At 37.0% G+C, this 16356-nt stretch overlaps 4 protein-coding genes across 5 annotated transcripts in view; 2 read left to right on the top strand and 2 right to left on the bottom strand.

The window, feature by feature from the left end:
* Window positions 1-10575, bottom strand: part of LOC132193802 (piwi-like protein Siwi) — a 13849-nt gene extending 3274 nt beyond the window's left edge. Inside the window, exons 1-14 of the mRNA XM_059614694.1 lie at window positions 10441-10575; window positions 3481-3616; window positions 3346-3421; window positions 2933-3153; window positions 2699-2881; window positions 2320-2646; window positions 1899-2150; window positions 1694-1844; window positions 1505-1636; window positions 1262-1429; window positions 961-1205; window positions 671-847; window positions 453-604; window positions 40-187 (exon numbers count right to left, since the gene is read on the bottom strand). Of these exons, the coding sequence (XP_059470677.1) occupies window positions 40-187; window positions 453-604; window positions 671-847; window positions 961-1205; window positions 1262-1429; window positions 1505-1636; window positions 1694-1844; window positions 1899-2150; window positions 2320-2646; window positions 2699-2881; window positions 2933-3153; window positions 3346-3421; window positions 3481-3612 (2364 nt within the window). The 5' untranslated portion in view covers window positions 3613-3616; window positions 10441-10575. The remainder of the gene's footprint in view (window positions 1-39; window positions 188-452; window positions 605-670; window positions 848-960; window positions 1206-1261; window positions 1430-1504; window positions 1637-1693; window positions 1845-1898; window positions 2151-2319; window positions 2647-2698; window positions 2882-2932; window positions 3154-3345; window positions 3422-3480; window positions 3617-10440) is intronic.
* LOC132193933 (oxytocin-neurophysin 1-like) lies at window positions 3963-5187 on the top strand. The gene is made up of 4 exons (XM_059614908.1): window positions 3963-3976; window positions 4027-4175; window positions 4531-4756; window positions 4985-5187. The coding sequence occupies exons 1-4, from the start codon at window positions 3973-3975 to the stop codon at window positions 5161-5163; spliced, it is 558 nt and encodes a 185-aa protein (XP_059470891.1). The 5' UTR covers window positions 3963-3972; the 3' UTR covers window positions 5164-5187.
* On the top strand, window positions 5741-12381 carry LOC132193801 (transient receptor potential cation channel subfamily V member 5). The gene is given in 16 exon segments (XM_059614693.1): window positions 5741-5893; window positions 6359-6537; window positions 6586-6673; window positions 6815-6991; window positions 7049-7206; window positions 7452-7637; window positions 7694-7844; window positions 7902-8005; window positions 8060-8441; window positions 9324-9544; window positions 9595-9746; window positions 10868-10977; window positions 11030-11184; window positions 11248-11364; window positions 11453-11578; window positions 12092-12381. Coding segments are annotated over 16 exon segments (2592 nt in total). The 5' UTR covers window positions 5741-5802; the 3' UTR covers window positions 12287-12381.
* On the bottom strand, window positions 12035-16356 carry LOC132193806 (sodium-coupled monocarboxylate transporter 2-like). Of its 2 annotated transcripts, XM_059614703.1 has the most exons (12): window positions 16025-16356; window positions 15412-15545; window positions 15118-15306; window positions 14909-15066; window positions 14715-14855; window positions 14310-14528; window positions 14135-14253; window positions 13734-13888; window positions 13158-13348; window positions 13004-13101; window positions 12352-12578; window positions 12036-12261 (listed from the first exon to the last, which is right to left on the bottom strand). In XM_059614703.1, the coding sequence occupies exons 1-11, from the start codon at window positions 16224-16226 to the stop codon at window positions 12379-12381; spliced, it is 1806 nt and encodes a 601-aa protein (XP_059470686.1). In that variant the 5' UTR covers window positions 16227-16356; the 3' UTR covers window positions 12036-12261; window positions 12352-12378. The 2 variants fall into 2 exon arrangements, with proteins under 2 accessions (XP_059470684.1, XP_059470686.1); XM_059614701.1 differs by having other exon boundaries at window positions 12035-12578.

Raw genomic sequence — 16356 nt, 5'->3', positions numbered from 1 at the left:
TTTAAAATGGTCCTACCTTGGTGGAGGGAAAAGTCTTACGCTCCAGTTGAAGTACAGGTGGGTCAGCTTGTAGGTGAGTTGCTGCATCTCGTTCTGGCTGAAGCCGGAGGAGTCGCAGAGGACGTGGTAGCTGGTCGGGTTCACCGTCGCCTGCCGCACACTCTGGCTCACGAGGAAGAATTGGTAACTGAAAGAAATAAGAGGAAAATTGGCGTGAAATGTCAGAATTGCTCAAATTAAAATAGAGATAAATGAAGGAAAAAGGTAAAATTGCTTAAAATTAAAAAAAAAAATGCATAGCTTGAAGTATTACATGAATTTTGAAAATCAAAGGTCAAAATGAACTTTGAGAACTGAAAAAATGAATAAAAGAAATTAATTTAAATCATAATGTTCAAATAAATTAGTAAAATTTAGACGGAAATTGAATAATTAGAATTTTGATTGATTACCTATCAGGTCGGGTGATGTAATTGTCAGCCACAGTGCCAGGAGGAGGGTTGCTGAGGTTGCTTGTGAAAAGACGAGTGTTGCATCTTCTGGAAATCAGGACGTAGCTGAACTTGAGCGCCGCCGCAGACTCGTACAGACTTCCGAGCTTGAGCTGCAAAAAACAAAATTTAATTAAAGCCAAGGGCGAAATAATTAAATTATATTTTTTTAAATTTACTTTGAGTTTTTCAACCTCTCCGTCGCACCTGCTGCTGTACTCGTCCACCCCGTCTCTGTAGAAAATGATGTGGCTCGGAAGGCAACCCTGACGTTTTTCCTGGAATTTGCGCACAGCTTTGCAAAACACTTCACCAATGGCGCCGCTCACATCTTGCCCTTTTCTGCACTCAATCGCCTTTAAAACACAATGTAAAATTAATAATACTATAAATTCAAAATAAGTAATAAAATGTAAAAAAATTACAATTTGGATTTTCTTTTTTTACTTTTTTGATATCTAATAATTACCTGAGAATAATATTCAGAAAAGTGTATGTCCAAGGAGGCGACCAGAGCGCCGAATGCCGTGTCCTTGTGCATTGAATCCTTGCTCAGGTCAAAGCCGGCGACCATCACTTTATCAAGGGCGGGCGGATTCGCGACTGACCACGGAGCGCCTCCCACTTTGCAGTTCATCTGCATGATGACCTTGGTGGCGATGGAGCGCATGTTTTGGTTCACGACGCACCTTCTGTTCACCACTTGACACATTTCTAAAATTTACATTAAAAAAATTAGATTGTAAACATAAGGTTTATGATCAAATTACCTGTTCTGTTGACGTAGCAAATTTTCTTGATGGCGCTGTATCTATCGCCGCGGTCATTTGTGACGAAGCACAGAATTATGTCTGGCCGAGTTCTTGATAAAATTTCCTCCAGCTTTCCAGAATAAGTGTCCACTTTGTCATCTGCAATGTAATCAACTAACGGTCGATCTAAACAGAAATTCGATTAAAAATAAAATTCAAATATATTTTAATTAAAAAAAATTTGCAATCGGTAAAACTTACTCATTTGAATTCCCATTTTTCGGCCAATATTCAGCAGCTCCGTCAGGAAACTCTCCGCAGGTCCGTGCCCCATGCATCGAGGGATGATGGCAACCCAATGATCAAATCTGCCAGCTCGGAGAACTTTATTACCTAAAGTAAAATTTCAATTTTAAAACAAAAGAAAGAGATGAGAATAAAAAAACCAACTTTTCACAGCGTTGGTCCAGTCTGCGTGAGGTCCCGGTTTGGCTGTTGAATTTTCACCCTGGATGATTTCTTCACAGGGCAGTTCCGTACCTTTGAACTGCACCAGACTCGGGGTGAGCGACATTCCCCAGTTGTCAAGTTCCGCAACAATCTGGCGAAAAACACGTTTCATTAAAAAAGCATTAATTAGGAAAAATTGCATTACTTCGGGTTTGCTTCGGAGCCTGTTGGCGAACCGGAGCAATTTGTCGCTCTGCTGGCTGGGCGAGCATTTTGTTTCGGCACTCAGGGCACTCATGAGTCTGAAATTCTTCCTCATGTCGTCCGAGAGACCGGTCATGATGCACAGTTCCGGAACAAGAAGGATCAACTCGCTCTCCCCTGACCTCAGCTTGCGAATGTTACTTTTGCTCACCAGCATGTATTGATACGGGTCTTGGATTTCACAATTATAAATCTGGAGACATAAAAATTAATTAAAATGCATAGATTTAAATAGCATAAAAAATTTATTTTTTTAACTTTCTTATCACAAAAATTGGTGCAACAATTCAGAATTTTAATAGAGCCGAAGCAAAATAAATAATTATTAACTTGGAAAGGAAATGAATTTGAATTAATTTCACCTGCTTGTAGTACTCAATGAAGGAAACTTGTGTGCCGTTCTTTTCGAAGGTCGACTGAGGAGTAATTTGGTCCTCGATGTCGTCCACCCTGTAGGTTTTGTTGTTGTAAACGGTCATCACCGTCGCGCCCAACAGACTGTCGCGCATTTTGGCCTTTCGGTCTTTCTGCTCCACACAGCGGGCCACCTTGGACATGATTTCGTAGGCAGTCTCGTCGCGCATCACCTTCGAGATGATGCTGGTGTGCAGCAGGATGTCGTTCTCGTGCCTGCGAGCTGTGGTTCTGTAGCCAGGCCAAACATGCAGTTTAAATTCTTCAAATTCAATCTGCAATTTTAATTTTCATTATTTTGTTAGATTTTTTCAATTTCCGTCTCACTTTGGCCTGAGGATCGTAAAAGTCCCGCTTGATTGGTTTCAATTTGAGCAAGTGCAAGACTTTCTTGAAGATTAAATTCAGAACCTGGCCATATGCAGGGTCGCAAGGCTCGATCCTCTTCACGTAATTGGCGGTGATTTTAATTTGCAGCCCATCTTTTGTGATCGCGTTGGCAATTATGGGCTGAAAGAAAATTAATTAAAAAAATTTAAAATTCAAATTAGAGATTTTTACATTTTTTGTTGGTTTCTTCGAGTCGAAGAGAGTGGAGCCGTCGAAAAGGTACGACTTGCCGAGGCCCATTTTCTCCGCGTTTTGTCTCATGATGGCGCGACGCACAAAAGTCCTTTCTTCGTCGGGCTCGAATTGAACGCTGAACTGGAAAACGCCAAACTGGCCAGCAGAACACAAGCGGAAGAAGTTGGATTTCAAGTCAATCGGCTTTCCCCCTGCGGCTAAATCATTTTTAAAAAGAAAAGATACAATATTTAAAATAATTAATTCATTTATAACTTGGCATTTTCTATGATTAATTAATTTTCTTGATTATAATTTAATTTATAATAAATATGTTCAGCAATAATTCATATTTGAAAAAATAAAATTTACTTTTTTAATAATAAATTTTTGATTTTTTTCTATTATACCTCCTGGATTCACCAGCGCACGAGGCTGAACTTCTGGCAATTCCACATCAGGACGCCTTGGAATCCTCGGAATTCTCTGATTAACGAAACCCGAGTTAAAATTTGAAACTATGTCCGGCGCTTTATTGAACAAACCGGCAAAGCAAGTGGTCTTGGTTGAGTTGCAGGTTCAGCAGATCCAGGTTGATTTGGCGAGCGAGACCTTGCCGTGATTCGCCCTCGGGCCCTTCCACGCGGAACGTATCTCCTCTCGTTCGGGTTGCTCATGTTGCTGCAAAAGTAAAATGAAAAACCGCACATTCGTATGACGATTGATGAGAAAATTAAGGAAATACGAAATCTAATCAGGGAATAAGTCAAGTTCACCTGAAGAGTGATACAAATAAAATAAATCAGGCGTTTTAACCAAAGAAATTTTACGATTTTTCAAGCTTTACGAAAGCCGTAGAGTGCCCGTGGGAGATCAAGTAATGCAAATCCGCGTTAGCCGCACGGAATAGAAATTCACACAAAAATCTGCATTTCTTTGGTTGCGGAAATAAGAAGCCGCGGACAATAGTTTGGCCGGCGGATAAAAGGAGCCGTGGGACGGACGATGCTGTCAGTTGACGACGAAAACCACCAAGGATGGGTAAGAAAATTTAAGGAAAAATCTTCTTTTAAAATTAATTTGAAGCAAAGGTTTGCGATTTATACTGTTGGTGGCGCTGACAATGAGTGCAATTTTGAACGCGACTTCGTCCTGTTTCATCACGAACTGCCCTCCTGGAGGAAAAAGGTCCACCCTTGCAGCCTTGGAGCCCAACACAGGCAACGCCAGAATCAGACAGGTCAGTTTAAAATTGAGGGAAATAAAATGTTAGGAACATTAGAAACAAAACGTCAAAGAAATTTCATTAAAATTTTTGTCTTTAATTTGTAAATTTACGCGCAGATATTGAAATTTTTAATTCATGAAACGTTTGAATAATTTAAAAAAATTTCCAAACGATCATAAATTTTTGTAGATGCATGAAGTTGTATTAAATTTGTTTCATTATAATTTTTGAAGTATATTTTTTTCAATCACACATTTGAATTATTTGATGGATTTTTAATTTATTTGAACATTTTAATAATATGCAAAAATTCTTTTATTTATTTTTATTTTTAAATGAACTTTGATAAAAATAAATGTGATTTCAGTGCGCTCGTTGCGGGCCTGGACTGTCTGGTCGGTGTTTTGGGCCTCGCGTTTGCTGTTCGGATAAGCTGGGCTGCCTGGTGGGCACGTCAGGGTCAGGGTCAGGGACCATGCTGGCCTGCCTGGCCGAAAGTCTCATCCCCGAACCGTGCATCAACGGGCCGAGGGGAAGATGCGGAAGGGAGGGCGCCGGCGTTTGCGGAGCACCAGGAATTTGCTGCTTCCACAGTGAGTCATTCAAATTTCAAGTAATATGACAAATCAGTTAAAATTTAAATACAAAAGAACAGAAATAATCTTTCAAAGCTTTTCTAGCAAAAATAAGTTTCAAATTCGGAAATATTATCAAAAATTAAAATAAATTTATTGAATAATAGATTTGATTTGTTAATAAGGCATAAAATTGTAATTACTTTCATGAAAACGTTTAATTTTTAATTTAATGTATTTTTCTAGATGCATGCCACGCAGACGAGTCTTGCCAAGTGAAAAGTGCAAGTTTTGCCCGAGCTTTTGCACCGCCGCACGCAAAAGTGGCAGAGACGACGCGAGATGAAGATTTTTACGAGCAAAATTTAGCTGGTCGAGACGAATACTTGGACATGCAGCAACGCCCCACTCCGTCTGATAACTAAATCAACCGAAATTTGGAATAAATGTTGATGAAATGGAATGGAATGACCAATAAAATATAAAATAATTACTCACTGCATACTGATATACATATATAATTTCTTTGAAGGAAGTTAATTATTTAATGTTAAAAATAAGAAGACTGAATGAGGTCAATTTAAGCTACAAAAGCTGTTAAAGTTCTATGGACATAACTTTTTTCTTATATGAAACGCGATTTCTCATACTGTTAATTTACAGAGATCAATAATAAATTAATTAATAGAAAATAGGAATTTATCAATTTGGCCAAAAAAACTGAAGCTTGAAATTGTTTCCGATTAAAGTAAGCATATCGGTACGATTGTCCTCAGAAAAAAGTTCCAGTTTTCCCATAAGAACGCTTTTTTTGGAAATATAGGTCAGAAGCGACACATTTTTGAAACAGTGTCGGTGCAAAACAGCCTAAAATGATGCACTGGCGCGGTGCCGCAGAAAGTGTTTTGATATCGACGCGAGCCACGCACAGAGTGGCACAGGGTGGCACCAGCAACCCCCTCAACCCTCGGCCACCCCGTCCGTCAGTCGAGTGCTGCAATTGGGCGCCTTCGGAGGCGCTCATTTATAATTTCGAGTTTGATTTTGAGTGAAAATTTGCCGCGATGGGAAATACGGAGAGCAACGTGACCAGCGGCGTCAAAAAACAAGCCGGAGGTGCGCTCCAGGAAGTCTACAAACTCGTCGACCTCAAGGGTGAGTCAAAATTTATATTCAAAATCGTAAAAAAAGGAAGATCAACGTGGTTAAAAATCAAAAAATCTTTTAAATTCTGGTATTGATGATTAAAAAAGTTTTCAAATTCAATTCTGGACTTATATTTTGAATACAGGATAAAGTTAGGATTCAAATTCACAAATTATTTATTATGAATCATAAATTTTCACATGCTGAGCGGAGCGTGTGATCGAAAATATTGTGCAATGTTGATTTAAGAATTGGTAGAAGCAAATAGATAAATTTAAAAACGTAATTTTATTTTATGTTTGTTGTTTTTATCTCAACTCATAATGATGGTGCGCTGCAGTACTGTTTGTAATAAAAATTATCTTTATATTATCCTCTTAAAATTTTATGATCAATTTGATAGTAAAAATTTAACGAATGAACTACTAAAGAATAATTTTTATAAATTTTGATTGTTGTTGTTTTGTTGAAAAGGAGGGGGTCTGCTCGTCGAGCTGATGAAAAGAGCAACGCAAACAAAACAATACGCTGAACTTGACCACGCCATCAAAACAAAGGTCGAACCTTATTTGTACAACAAAGGCGAGGGCAGGAAAATTCCCATTTCGCAAATCGTCTTGCTGAGAAATAAGGAAAGATCCAAATCGAGATTGGTAGGAAAATGAAAATTGAATGAAAAATTAATTCAAAAAAATGTTTAGCTTCCTCAATTGCGAGGATTTGACGACCCAGAGGAATACGACATTGACAAACACGCTCATCTGACTGCGGATTTAGAAGATCTCAAAGGTGATTAAAAATCTATTAATCTAACTGAAAAAAATTATTTATTAATTACTAAATTTTTTGAATAATATTGAATATTTTAATTTAATACTATAAAATTGAATGAATCAAAATATAAGTTAAGAATAATTTGAAAATTTGCAGATCCGACTAAGTACAGGGACGTGTGTTGGGACGTGAACAAAAGAGGCGCGGTCGGGGAGACGGCGCTGCACCTTTGCCTTTTGCACGCGACCGCGCTTCACGCCGACCTCGCCAAACGACTTCTCAGATTCTACCCGAAATTAATCAACGACGTTTACATGAACGACGAGTACTACGGTTAACAAATAATTAAAAATTATTTTATAAAAAAAGATTAAATATTCCTAATTTTAGGAGAAAACGTTTTGCACATCGCGATCGTGAACGAAGACCCGGCGATGGTGAAATTTCTGCTCGACAGCAATGTTAATTTCCACGAGCGGTGCTACGGCGCCTTCATGTCCCCGGAAGATCAGAAGGGCTCAAGGAATGACTCGCTGGACCACGAATGGGTAAGAAAATTATGAAAAATTATTTAAAAAAATGAACAATAATTATAAAATTGAGTGAAGATATAATTGGATTTTTATTGCATTTTTAAACTTTTGAAACAATTTAATAAAAATTTGCTGGTTATGCAACCGGCTCGACAACGATGTCGAGCCGGTTGCGTAACTGGGGAGAGGTCAGACAAATTTTAGCCACAATTTTTACGTTGAAATTGAAATTAAATTTAAAAATAATTGAATTTGCTCAGGTCGATTGCAACCCGTTGACGAATTACGATGGCTACGTTTACTGGGGCGAGTATCCTTTGAGTTTCGCGGCGTGTCTCGGCCAAGAGGAATGTTATCGGCTCATCTTGGCCCGAACCGCGAATCCCAACAATCAGGACAGCAACGGCAACACCGTTCTGCACATGCTCGTAATTTATCAAAAAGTGGTAAATTAAAAAAAAAGTATAATAATATTTTTCAATTCATATAAAATAATTTCCAGACCACATTTGATATGGCGTACGAAGCAGGGGCCGACATAAACATTAAGAACAATTTGAATCTGACTCCGCTGACTTTGGCCGCGAAATTGGCCAAAACGGAAATATTCTTTCACATTCTCAACATCCAACGAGAGATTTATTGGCAAATCGGTGATTTTTTTTTAAATAAAAAATTGAATTCTTTTAAATAAGATAAATTAAAATTAGGAAGCATCACATGTGCGGCCTATCCTTTGGCTCTGATCGACACAATCGACATTGAAACCGGAAATATTTGCAAAGACTCTGCTTTGAATTTGGTCGTTTTCGGCGTAAGTAAATTTAAATTTGTTTTTTTAAATTAAAATTTTGATAAATTCAAACAGGACAGGGACGAGCATTTGGACCTGATGGAAGGGATGTTGGTCGACCTTTTGCACGCCAAGTGGAACACTTTTGTCAAATCTAGGCAAAAAATGAATTAAAAAATTCATTTTAAATAAAATTTGTGTAATTTCAGATTTTATCGCCAGTTCACTTTCTTCTTTTTCTACTTCCTGGTCTCGCTTTTCTGCTTCACCCTGCGGCCGGGCCCGGTGCCCTTGACCCCCAAGGCGCCGGCGCCCACCCCACTTGCCGCCCCCAACTTCACCGACTACGACTACCCCTCGTCGGCGGTTCTCGACGCGACCCTTTTCGACACCAACCCGACGGCCACGACCAACTGGACGGCGCTCGCTGAGAATAAAACGTTTGCAAATAAATCCAGTAAGTTTTAGAAAAATTATATTTATATGAACATTTAAATTTAAAAAAAAAATTGTGATAAAATTATAGATGAATCATAATAAGTCATTAAATTTTTAGTCCATTAGTGGTCTATATATTTTCTGCTGCTCCTACATTTAAATTTTTAAATTAATCAAATCTAATAATTTTAAGTAGCAACATTAAATAATGTTAAAATTGACCTAAACTGAATAATTGGAGACTGAAATTTAAATGAAAATTATCCTTTTTTTCCATCCAATGATTTAATATCGAAGTTATATTTATTTGATTTGGACAGTTTCTAATTAATTTCTAAAACAAAATTTACTAAAATCAGTTCAATCAAATGATATCAAACGCTTATAGATCGACGAAGAAACAAAGCAAAGAAAATTGTTACGTTATTTATTAAGAAATTAGAGACAAATAAAATTTAAACTTTTGCCCAGAAATAGTGAAAAATCTGGCACTTGATTTCGAGTAAGCGGCGCATTACTTTTATGAAATTTTGTAAGTTTCCCAACCAAGAAGAGCCAGCAGAGTCAAATGTTTTAAAATTGAGTTGTTCATTTAAAGAAAATAGTATGGAATTATTTAAATATTAACAATTAAAAAAATCTTCAAAGTAAATAAAAAAACGAATGGAAATTAGGAAGTAAAATATTCAAAAACTTTAGATGTACATTTATGGAAATTGGAAGTATTAGATTAAAAAAAAAACTATATATAAAAAATTGATCCCCTCAGCAAAATGTTATGATAATTCTGAGAATAAATTTATTATAAAAAATGAAGCTGGAAATTTTTCTCAAATATTTACGAAGAGAGAAATAAAATAATCTGCAGAGAACTGGTTTGATTAAAACGTGAATGTTTCAGGCTCGGCCGATTACGACGGATTTCGGAATTTCACGCGCGGCCTTTGGGGCGGAATGGCCAACATTGACTACGACGAGTGCCGCCTTTTGAATCTGCAGCCATGGCAGGCAAAAGTGCGAGTTTCCTGCGAAATCGCGATGGCTTTCGGCGCCTTTCTTTACATAATCGCCGCGTTGAGGGAGGCCCGATTTCTCGGCCGCAGAATGTTTTTGGAAAATTTGGTAAAAATGTGTTAAAATCGCTCAAAATTCAAATTAATAGAAATTTGCAGATGACGGCGCCTTCGAGAGTTTTGTTTCTGTGCTCGTGCATTTTGATGCTGATCATGCCGTGGGTGCGGACGGCGTGTTTGACCCAGCAGGAGGACATCATGGCCGTCGTCATTATGGTCACCACGGCACCATATTTTCTATTTTTCTGCAGGTAATGCAGGTTTTAGGCTGCTTTATAAGTTACAATTCACCGCTTTTCCCATTAAAAGGCCCGAGATTTAAATTAGAACTTGATTATTTTACATTCCTATTATTTCATTTAAAATAAGTTGAAATTCTTTCAATCTTCTTACAAAAAAATGAGGGTGTGCTAAAATTATGATAATAAGTTGCTCCGCGAAAATGATATAAAATAAAAAAGCAAATAAAATTAAAAAAAAAACTAAGAAAAATCTCAACAAAGTTAAAAATGTAAAAAAATTGTTAATTTTTTTTAAATATTTATATAAAAAATTTGCAAAATTCCAATGTATTTTAAAGCAAAATAAATAAAATAATAATATAATTTTTCTGCCGGTCACTATTAGTGAATGAAAATTTTGAAGAAAATTTAAAGCCAAAAAATACTTCTCAACAGTGCGATTTTAATTTAATTATGAAACGAACAGAATACAAAATTAAATGATTAAAATAAAAAAACATGGAAAATAAAAATTGGTAAATTTCAGTAAATCTTGATTTAAGTCATGAAAGAAAGCAAAATGCACGAAAAATCCTTGGTTTTGATTAAATTTCCCTCCGAATATTAATTAAAACCAGCAAAAGAAGATAAAATTCTTTCAACTTTTAAAAGTTTTAAAACGCCTCTGCTCCAAAAAAAATAAGTTACAAAAAAGTGCACTTACTTGGAACCCCTGAAGGCGGTTGAACCTTTGTTTGGTGGCGCGGGACGTGTTGCCTCTTCGAGCGTCGACGCCGGTTTGCTGCTGCGGAGATTTTCCTCCTCCTCGCGCTCCTGTCGACGCAGCACTTCTGCAAAGGAAATCGCGACTCCTGTTACGTTTCGCTGGCAGCGCGAAAGTGACACTCGGCTTCGTGCTTGAATGCTCTGCTCTCTGTTTTAATTGAAACGAGGAAAATTATATAAAATAATCTCAAGTTCATGGTCTCACCGCTTTTGCTGAAAACAAGGATTGCAGGAAAATGCGCAAAATTTCCATGAAAGTATTTCATATTAATTAAATTAACAGCAAATTTGCAAATAAAATTGAATGCGTATGAAAAAATTAAATTTTAATTCTTTGTTAAATAAAATTTTTAAATTTGTTTCAGAGGCTTCAAAACTGTGGGACCTTTCGTGGTGATGATTTATCGCATGCTCAAAGGAGATTTGATCAGATTCGTTTCAATTTATCTCGTTTTCGTCATGGGATTTTCCCAAGGTTTGCTTTTCACCCCAAAAATTAGAATAAATTAATTGAGAATAATTTCCAGCTTACTACATAATTTTCCTGACGTACGAAACGCAGAGCGCGAATCCGTTGGCCAACCCGATCGAGTCGATCATGGCCATGTTCCTGATGTCGCTGACCAGCTTCGGCGATTATTACCCCCAGTTCGAGAAGACCTTTCACGACTCCGGCAGCAAGGCATCCATTTTTAACTGAAAACATTGATTAAATTGCTAAATTCAATCGAATTCATTTTTGCAGTTCATGTTCGTCTTGTACATGGCGATTGTGGCCATTTTGCTGGTCAACATGTTGATCGCCATGATGGGCAACACGTACCAGAAAATCGCCGAAACCAAAAACGAGTGGCAAAGACAAGTACGAAAATGTCAAAATTAATTTTAAGAAAGAAAAATAATTTCACAGAATTTATTGCAATTGTTAAATTGTTTGTTTTGAAATTCAGTGGGCCAGGATTGTTCTGGTGGTGGAAAGAGGAGTTCCGCCCGCAGAACGATTGACTGCTTTGATGGAATATTCGCAACCAATGTCCGACGGACGCCGAGCCCTCGTTTTGCGTCTCAACCAATCCGTAATTTTCCTTATTTAACATAGACTCAATAGACTGCTAAAGACATTTGATTAATTTTTATTTCATTCTAAGTGACTTTTGACCAGTTTAAACAATATTATTTTTGAGAAAAGACCAAAATTTTGGATTATTTTGAGTCTTTTATTACTTTTCTGAATTAATCTATCTTATTTTGGTCTCTTAAATCAATTTTTCTGCAGAATTACTAATATTTTTGCAAATATTTTTACAAAAAATTTCCGTAAATTTCATTACACACCGATGTTTTTAATTAAAAAATATTACACTAATTCTATCAGCCTTTTTTAAAGCATTATTTAATCCAATATAAAATATTCTCAATTTCATTGTGTACTTCTAACTTATTAAGAATTTTGCAAAATGCGGCTTTTTAATTATAAAATTAAAATTTGAAATTAAAATTTCCCCTATTTTTCTAATTCAATTACTTTCTTTTACCAACCTTTATTTATAAATCAACAAATTTTGCTTTAAAAAAAAATAACAATTCAGGAGGAGGACAAAGAGGAAATGAAGGAAATCCTGGAGATGAAACGGATCCACGAGCGAATGGTGCGGCGGCGGCTGTTGCGGGAGCAGAAGAGGCAGGAGGAGGCGGCCGGGGGCGGCTCAGGACCCAACAAGCCCGACCCCTACTCCACCACCAAGAAGACCAAAAAGAACTTGAAACCGGTCCAGAGATATTAACATTGAAATTAAATCGCTCATTTCACAAACAATTTTTATTTCATTTAAATTGAAAAAAAAAATACCTCTTCTTGATATGAAAAGAATTAAAATTAAAAATGGGTGATGAACTCGTGCTCGTCGGCCGAAACCGTGATCGAGATTGTTCGGACGCTTCTCCGCGAGCTCGAGTTGAGATGTTTCTTGATTTCAGAATCTGAAAGATACTTTCGCGGCTTCCCTGGTAACAAATCACTTATTTTTCGGGCCCACGGATGCACCAGTGAGGCGGGGTAGCAAAAATCTTCTTCAACTGTCACATTGAAAGGAAAATTGTGCAGTTTTAGAAAATTAATTTGCTTCAATTGAATAATTATCATTATTTTTTCAACATAATATATAATTCTCTTTAAATTCCAAAAAGCTTTGTAAAAATATAAAATTTCTTTAATTTGAATGGATGATAAGAATGATGTAATATATTTTATTTAAATCAAAACTTTCCTGTTTAATTAAATAATTATGTTTAGGTAAATATTTTAAACAGACTTTAAGCAAATTTGTTGATTCATTCTAGAACCATATTTTCAACTAAAACTGGGGAAATTTGGTCTATATAAATGAATAAATTATACTTTTCGTTACTGATAATTTTAAAGAAAAAGATTGGAAAGATCATATTTTGATTTTTTTTATTTTTTTTTTATTTATTAAAAATAAGGATAATAGATAATTTACCTGTTAAGTAGCTGACGATTACGCCAGTAATGAGGCAAATCACGCAACCCATCATTGCGTAGTACATGAAAGAAATGGAAAACAAATAGGTCCAGTCGCTGAGAGAATTTATAAATTAAATTAAAAACCATTGAATAAAATTTGAAATCCTTACAGAGGCGCTTTCGGTGCCAAGCCGAAGTCGTACTTTTTCAAAATGTCAAGGTCACTCGTGCCATTATTGGCCGCAGGGCAACCCTCCACACTCAACGGCAACAGGGTGGTTTTGCCCCTGGAAACGACCAGCCGACCTGCCGAGAGAGAAACCGCCGAACCGAGGCTCACCACGAGGCCGGCAATCGCGCCCTGGATCACAAAACGATTCTTGCAATTAAACTCGTCAAAATAACTCATTTTTATTTTCTTCAAATTCAAATCTTGGCTAATTTTGTCATTCTGATTCAAAATCTTAGAGTGAAAAACCAAAATGTTTAAATTTTTATCTATATTTTTTATCCTTCTTTAATTTCTCTTTTAATTTTAAATTATTCAACATTTGCTGAAGTTTTTTTTAAATAATTACTTAATAATATTTAAAAAGGAATTTGATGGATAATGTTTACACATCTTCCATATTAAAGTGCAAAATCAAAAATTATGAAATGAATAATGTTGTTGAAATTTCTTCAGAGTTTCCAGAATGACATTTTTGACTTTTTTCACCCGTTTTATTGAAAAATGATCCTCTCACGTGTTTGTTGGCCGAGGGAAAGAGCAAGGCGAGAAGAAAAACGCCGAGCAAAGGGCCACTGAAGGTTGACGAAATGAGAAAGCTGGACTCGACCAAACCGGGCAACGAGGACAAGGCGATCGCCACGAGCATGATGACGATTGCATACAAAATGCCTGGATATTTGAATAAGTTGAAATCAAAAAGAAAACAATCAAAATGAGATGTGAAAATTAGCAAATTATAAATAAAAAAAATTAAAACTACTTAATTTTATATTTTTGTGATAAATTTAGCTTAAAATTTTCAAAACTTAGAAACTGTTTTAAATCTTTTTGCATTAAAATAACGCAGATTAATTAGAAATAAAGAATTTTCACATTGATATCGTTTGTAGCATTTTAAAAAAAAATTATGTATACCAATTGATCTGATGACCCAGAGCTGCTTGATTTCCGTCAGTTCTCGCACACATTTGATGTTGCTCAAAAAATCCTCCCACGTGACCGTGGCGACCGAATTCAACATTGCGACTGTGATTCTGAATAGAGACAAGATTGTGATAATTATTAATTAAATTTCATTAAGAAATCGAACCCGAAAGCGCCATTGAAGACGGCGCCAAAGAAGAATCCGAGCAGGCCCGGAACGGCGGAAAACTCTTTTTGGACAAAGAAGGGAACGAGGCCGTCGATGCTTTTGATGAGTCCGGCGCTCAAAGGGTCGCACGCCGCGTACAGGGCGTAAATCACAACACCCGACACCCAAGTGACGCTCTCGAGAAAGCACACGACCGGAATCGCCATAAGAAGCACTCTGAATTTCATAATTGGAATATTTTTTCTTAAACAAATAATTTTAATTTCTTAAAAAATATACATATTATATTATACGTATATAAGTCTTTCTTCTCTTTTTTTCAAATTAGAATTTTGTATTGACCAAGAAGAAAAAATAATAATAATAATAATAATGAAGAATAGAAATTATTTTTTGTTTTACCTCTGAACGGATTTCCTGTCGGGCAAGCTGCGGTACCTTTGGGCAAAGGATTGCTGACAACCAAAGGCAGAGGTTGCGATGAAAACCTGGCCCAAAACCGCCGACAACGTCGACACTCTCAAAGTAGGGTCTGGGTCGAAACTTTGAATGTGTTTTTTTAGTCAAATGGATTAAAAATAAAAATTAAATATTACTTGAAGAAATCGAGCCGGCCATTCGCAGAGGCCGTTTTGAAAGCGCCGACGAAACCTTCGGGAAGCTGCGTTGTTCCTCGGTAAAGTATGGCCAGGGTGCAGAAAAAAAGGGCCACACCCTGCAGGACGTCGTTCAAAATAACACCCCTCATGCCACCCTGAAATTTTGAGAAGTTAATTGTAAATATTTGTGACATTTTTTTACTTACGAAAGTGGTAAATAAAATTCCCAAGGTGCCGACGGCGATGATCGTGGCCCACAGGGGCACCCCAAGGACAGCTTGGATGGCCACGCAGGGGGTGAGGGTGGTCACCCCCAGCATCAGACACGTGCGGACTATGTAGAGACAGGAGGTGAGGCGGCGCAGGAGGCCACTTTGGAATCGCAGCTCCAGAAACTAGACAAAGAGAAAGAAAAAAAATTGAAAAAAAAGGATTAATTTTATCAAATGTGATTTCTTAAACTGTAACTTAATAAATAATTGGAAAGTTTTCATATTTACCTCATAGATGGAGGTGGTTGGCATGGCAAAGTAGACCGGCATGAAAACCACGTCCACGACTAGATAGGCGAAGAGGACGCCGATCAGGGTTTCCCACATGCCGACTCCGTGGTAGTAAAGCTCGGCAGGGAATCCTTCAACAAAAACCAAAATTAAGACTTCATATTTAGTCATTTATGCAAAATTATTTTAAAATAGATGGTAAATTTTCAGAAATTTTATAAACTGCAAAATTAACTCGAATACAATATCTTAAAAGTGAATTTGGAATGGTACAAAGCAAAGAATTAATTCATGTTTTATATTAATATTTTAAATAAAATTTTATTTCTCATTAAGGACTTCTTATTGAAAAAGTCAAATCAAGTCCTTACAACAATATAAACAGATTTTTGCTATTGTTGAAAGACAATTGGAAATTTTAATCACCATTGTTGTATAGACTTAATTTGACTATGTCAATAAGGAGTCCTTAAATACTTTATATTTAAGGACATTTTCAGATTCAATATTTATCAAAGAATTAAAAAAAGAATTTTATCATAAAATAAAGAGGGCTTCTTTTGATCAATTGATTGAAGAAGAAGTTTTGAACTGTTTTTTTGTCACTGACCGACGATGGCCCTGATGCCGAGTCCCGTCCTGGCGATGCTCATGAGAACCGCCCCCGAGCTGACGGTGCCGGTGGCGAAGCTGAAGCCCTTCTTGCTGGAGGCGGCCGTGGGGGCGGAGAGGCGCGAGTAGACGGCCAGGAGGCCGCTGGCCGCCACCATCACCCCGAACACGACAAACTCGGTCGTCGCCACGCTCGTCATGCTTTTGGTCCAGCACGAGCAGGTGAGAGAAGAAGAAGAAGAGATGCTGCGCTCGAGGTTGCGCCACTCTTATCTCTGCCTCGGTCAACATTCTCACAATTTATTGCAATTCTCATCGCAGCGGTCAACC

This window comes from Neocloeon triangulifer, unplaced genomic scaffold, assembly GCF_031216515.1.
Source record: "Neocloeon triangulifer isolate White Clay Creek 2 clone unplaced genomic scaffold, ASM3121651v1 ptg000005l, whole genome shotgun sequence".
NCBI lineage: Eukaryota > Metazoa > Arthropoda > Insecta > Ephemeroptera > Baetidae > Neocloeon > Neocloeon triangulifer.
The sequence above is the reverse complement of the archived record's forward strand: the minus strand, read 5'-3'. Positions and strand labels throughout refer to the sequence as shown.

What these genes read in the sequence shown, in the direction of transcription:
- LOC132193806 (XM_059614701.1), bottom strand. Translation starts at nt 16,226, where the DNA reads ATGACGAGCGTGGCGACGACCGAGTTTGTCGTGTTCGGGGTGATGGTG. An exon ending in CTGGGTCATCAGATCAATTG is followed by an intron (nt 13,889 to 14,134) that starts GTATACATAATT and finishes TCAAATATCCAG; the next exon opens with GCATTTTGTATGCAATCGTC. An exon ending in TTGGCACCGAAAGCGCCTCT is followed by an intron (nt 13,102 to 13,157) that starts GTAAGGATTTCA and finishes AAATTCTCTCAG; the next exon opens with CGACTGGACCTATTTGTTTT.
- LOC132193933 (XM_059614908.1), top strand. An exon ending in GCAACGCCAGAATCAGACAG is followed by an intron (nt 4,176 to 4,530) that starts GTCAGTTTAAAA and finishes ATGTGATTTCAG; the next exon opens with TGCGCTCGTTGCGGGCCTGG. An exon ending in AGGAATTTGCTGCTTCCACA is followed by an intron (nt 4,757 to 4,984) that starts GTGAGTCATTCA and finishes GTATTTTTCTAG; the next exon opens with ATGCATGCCACGCAGACGAG.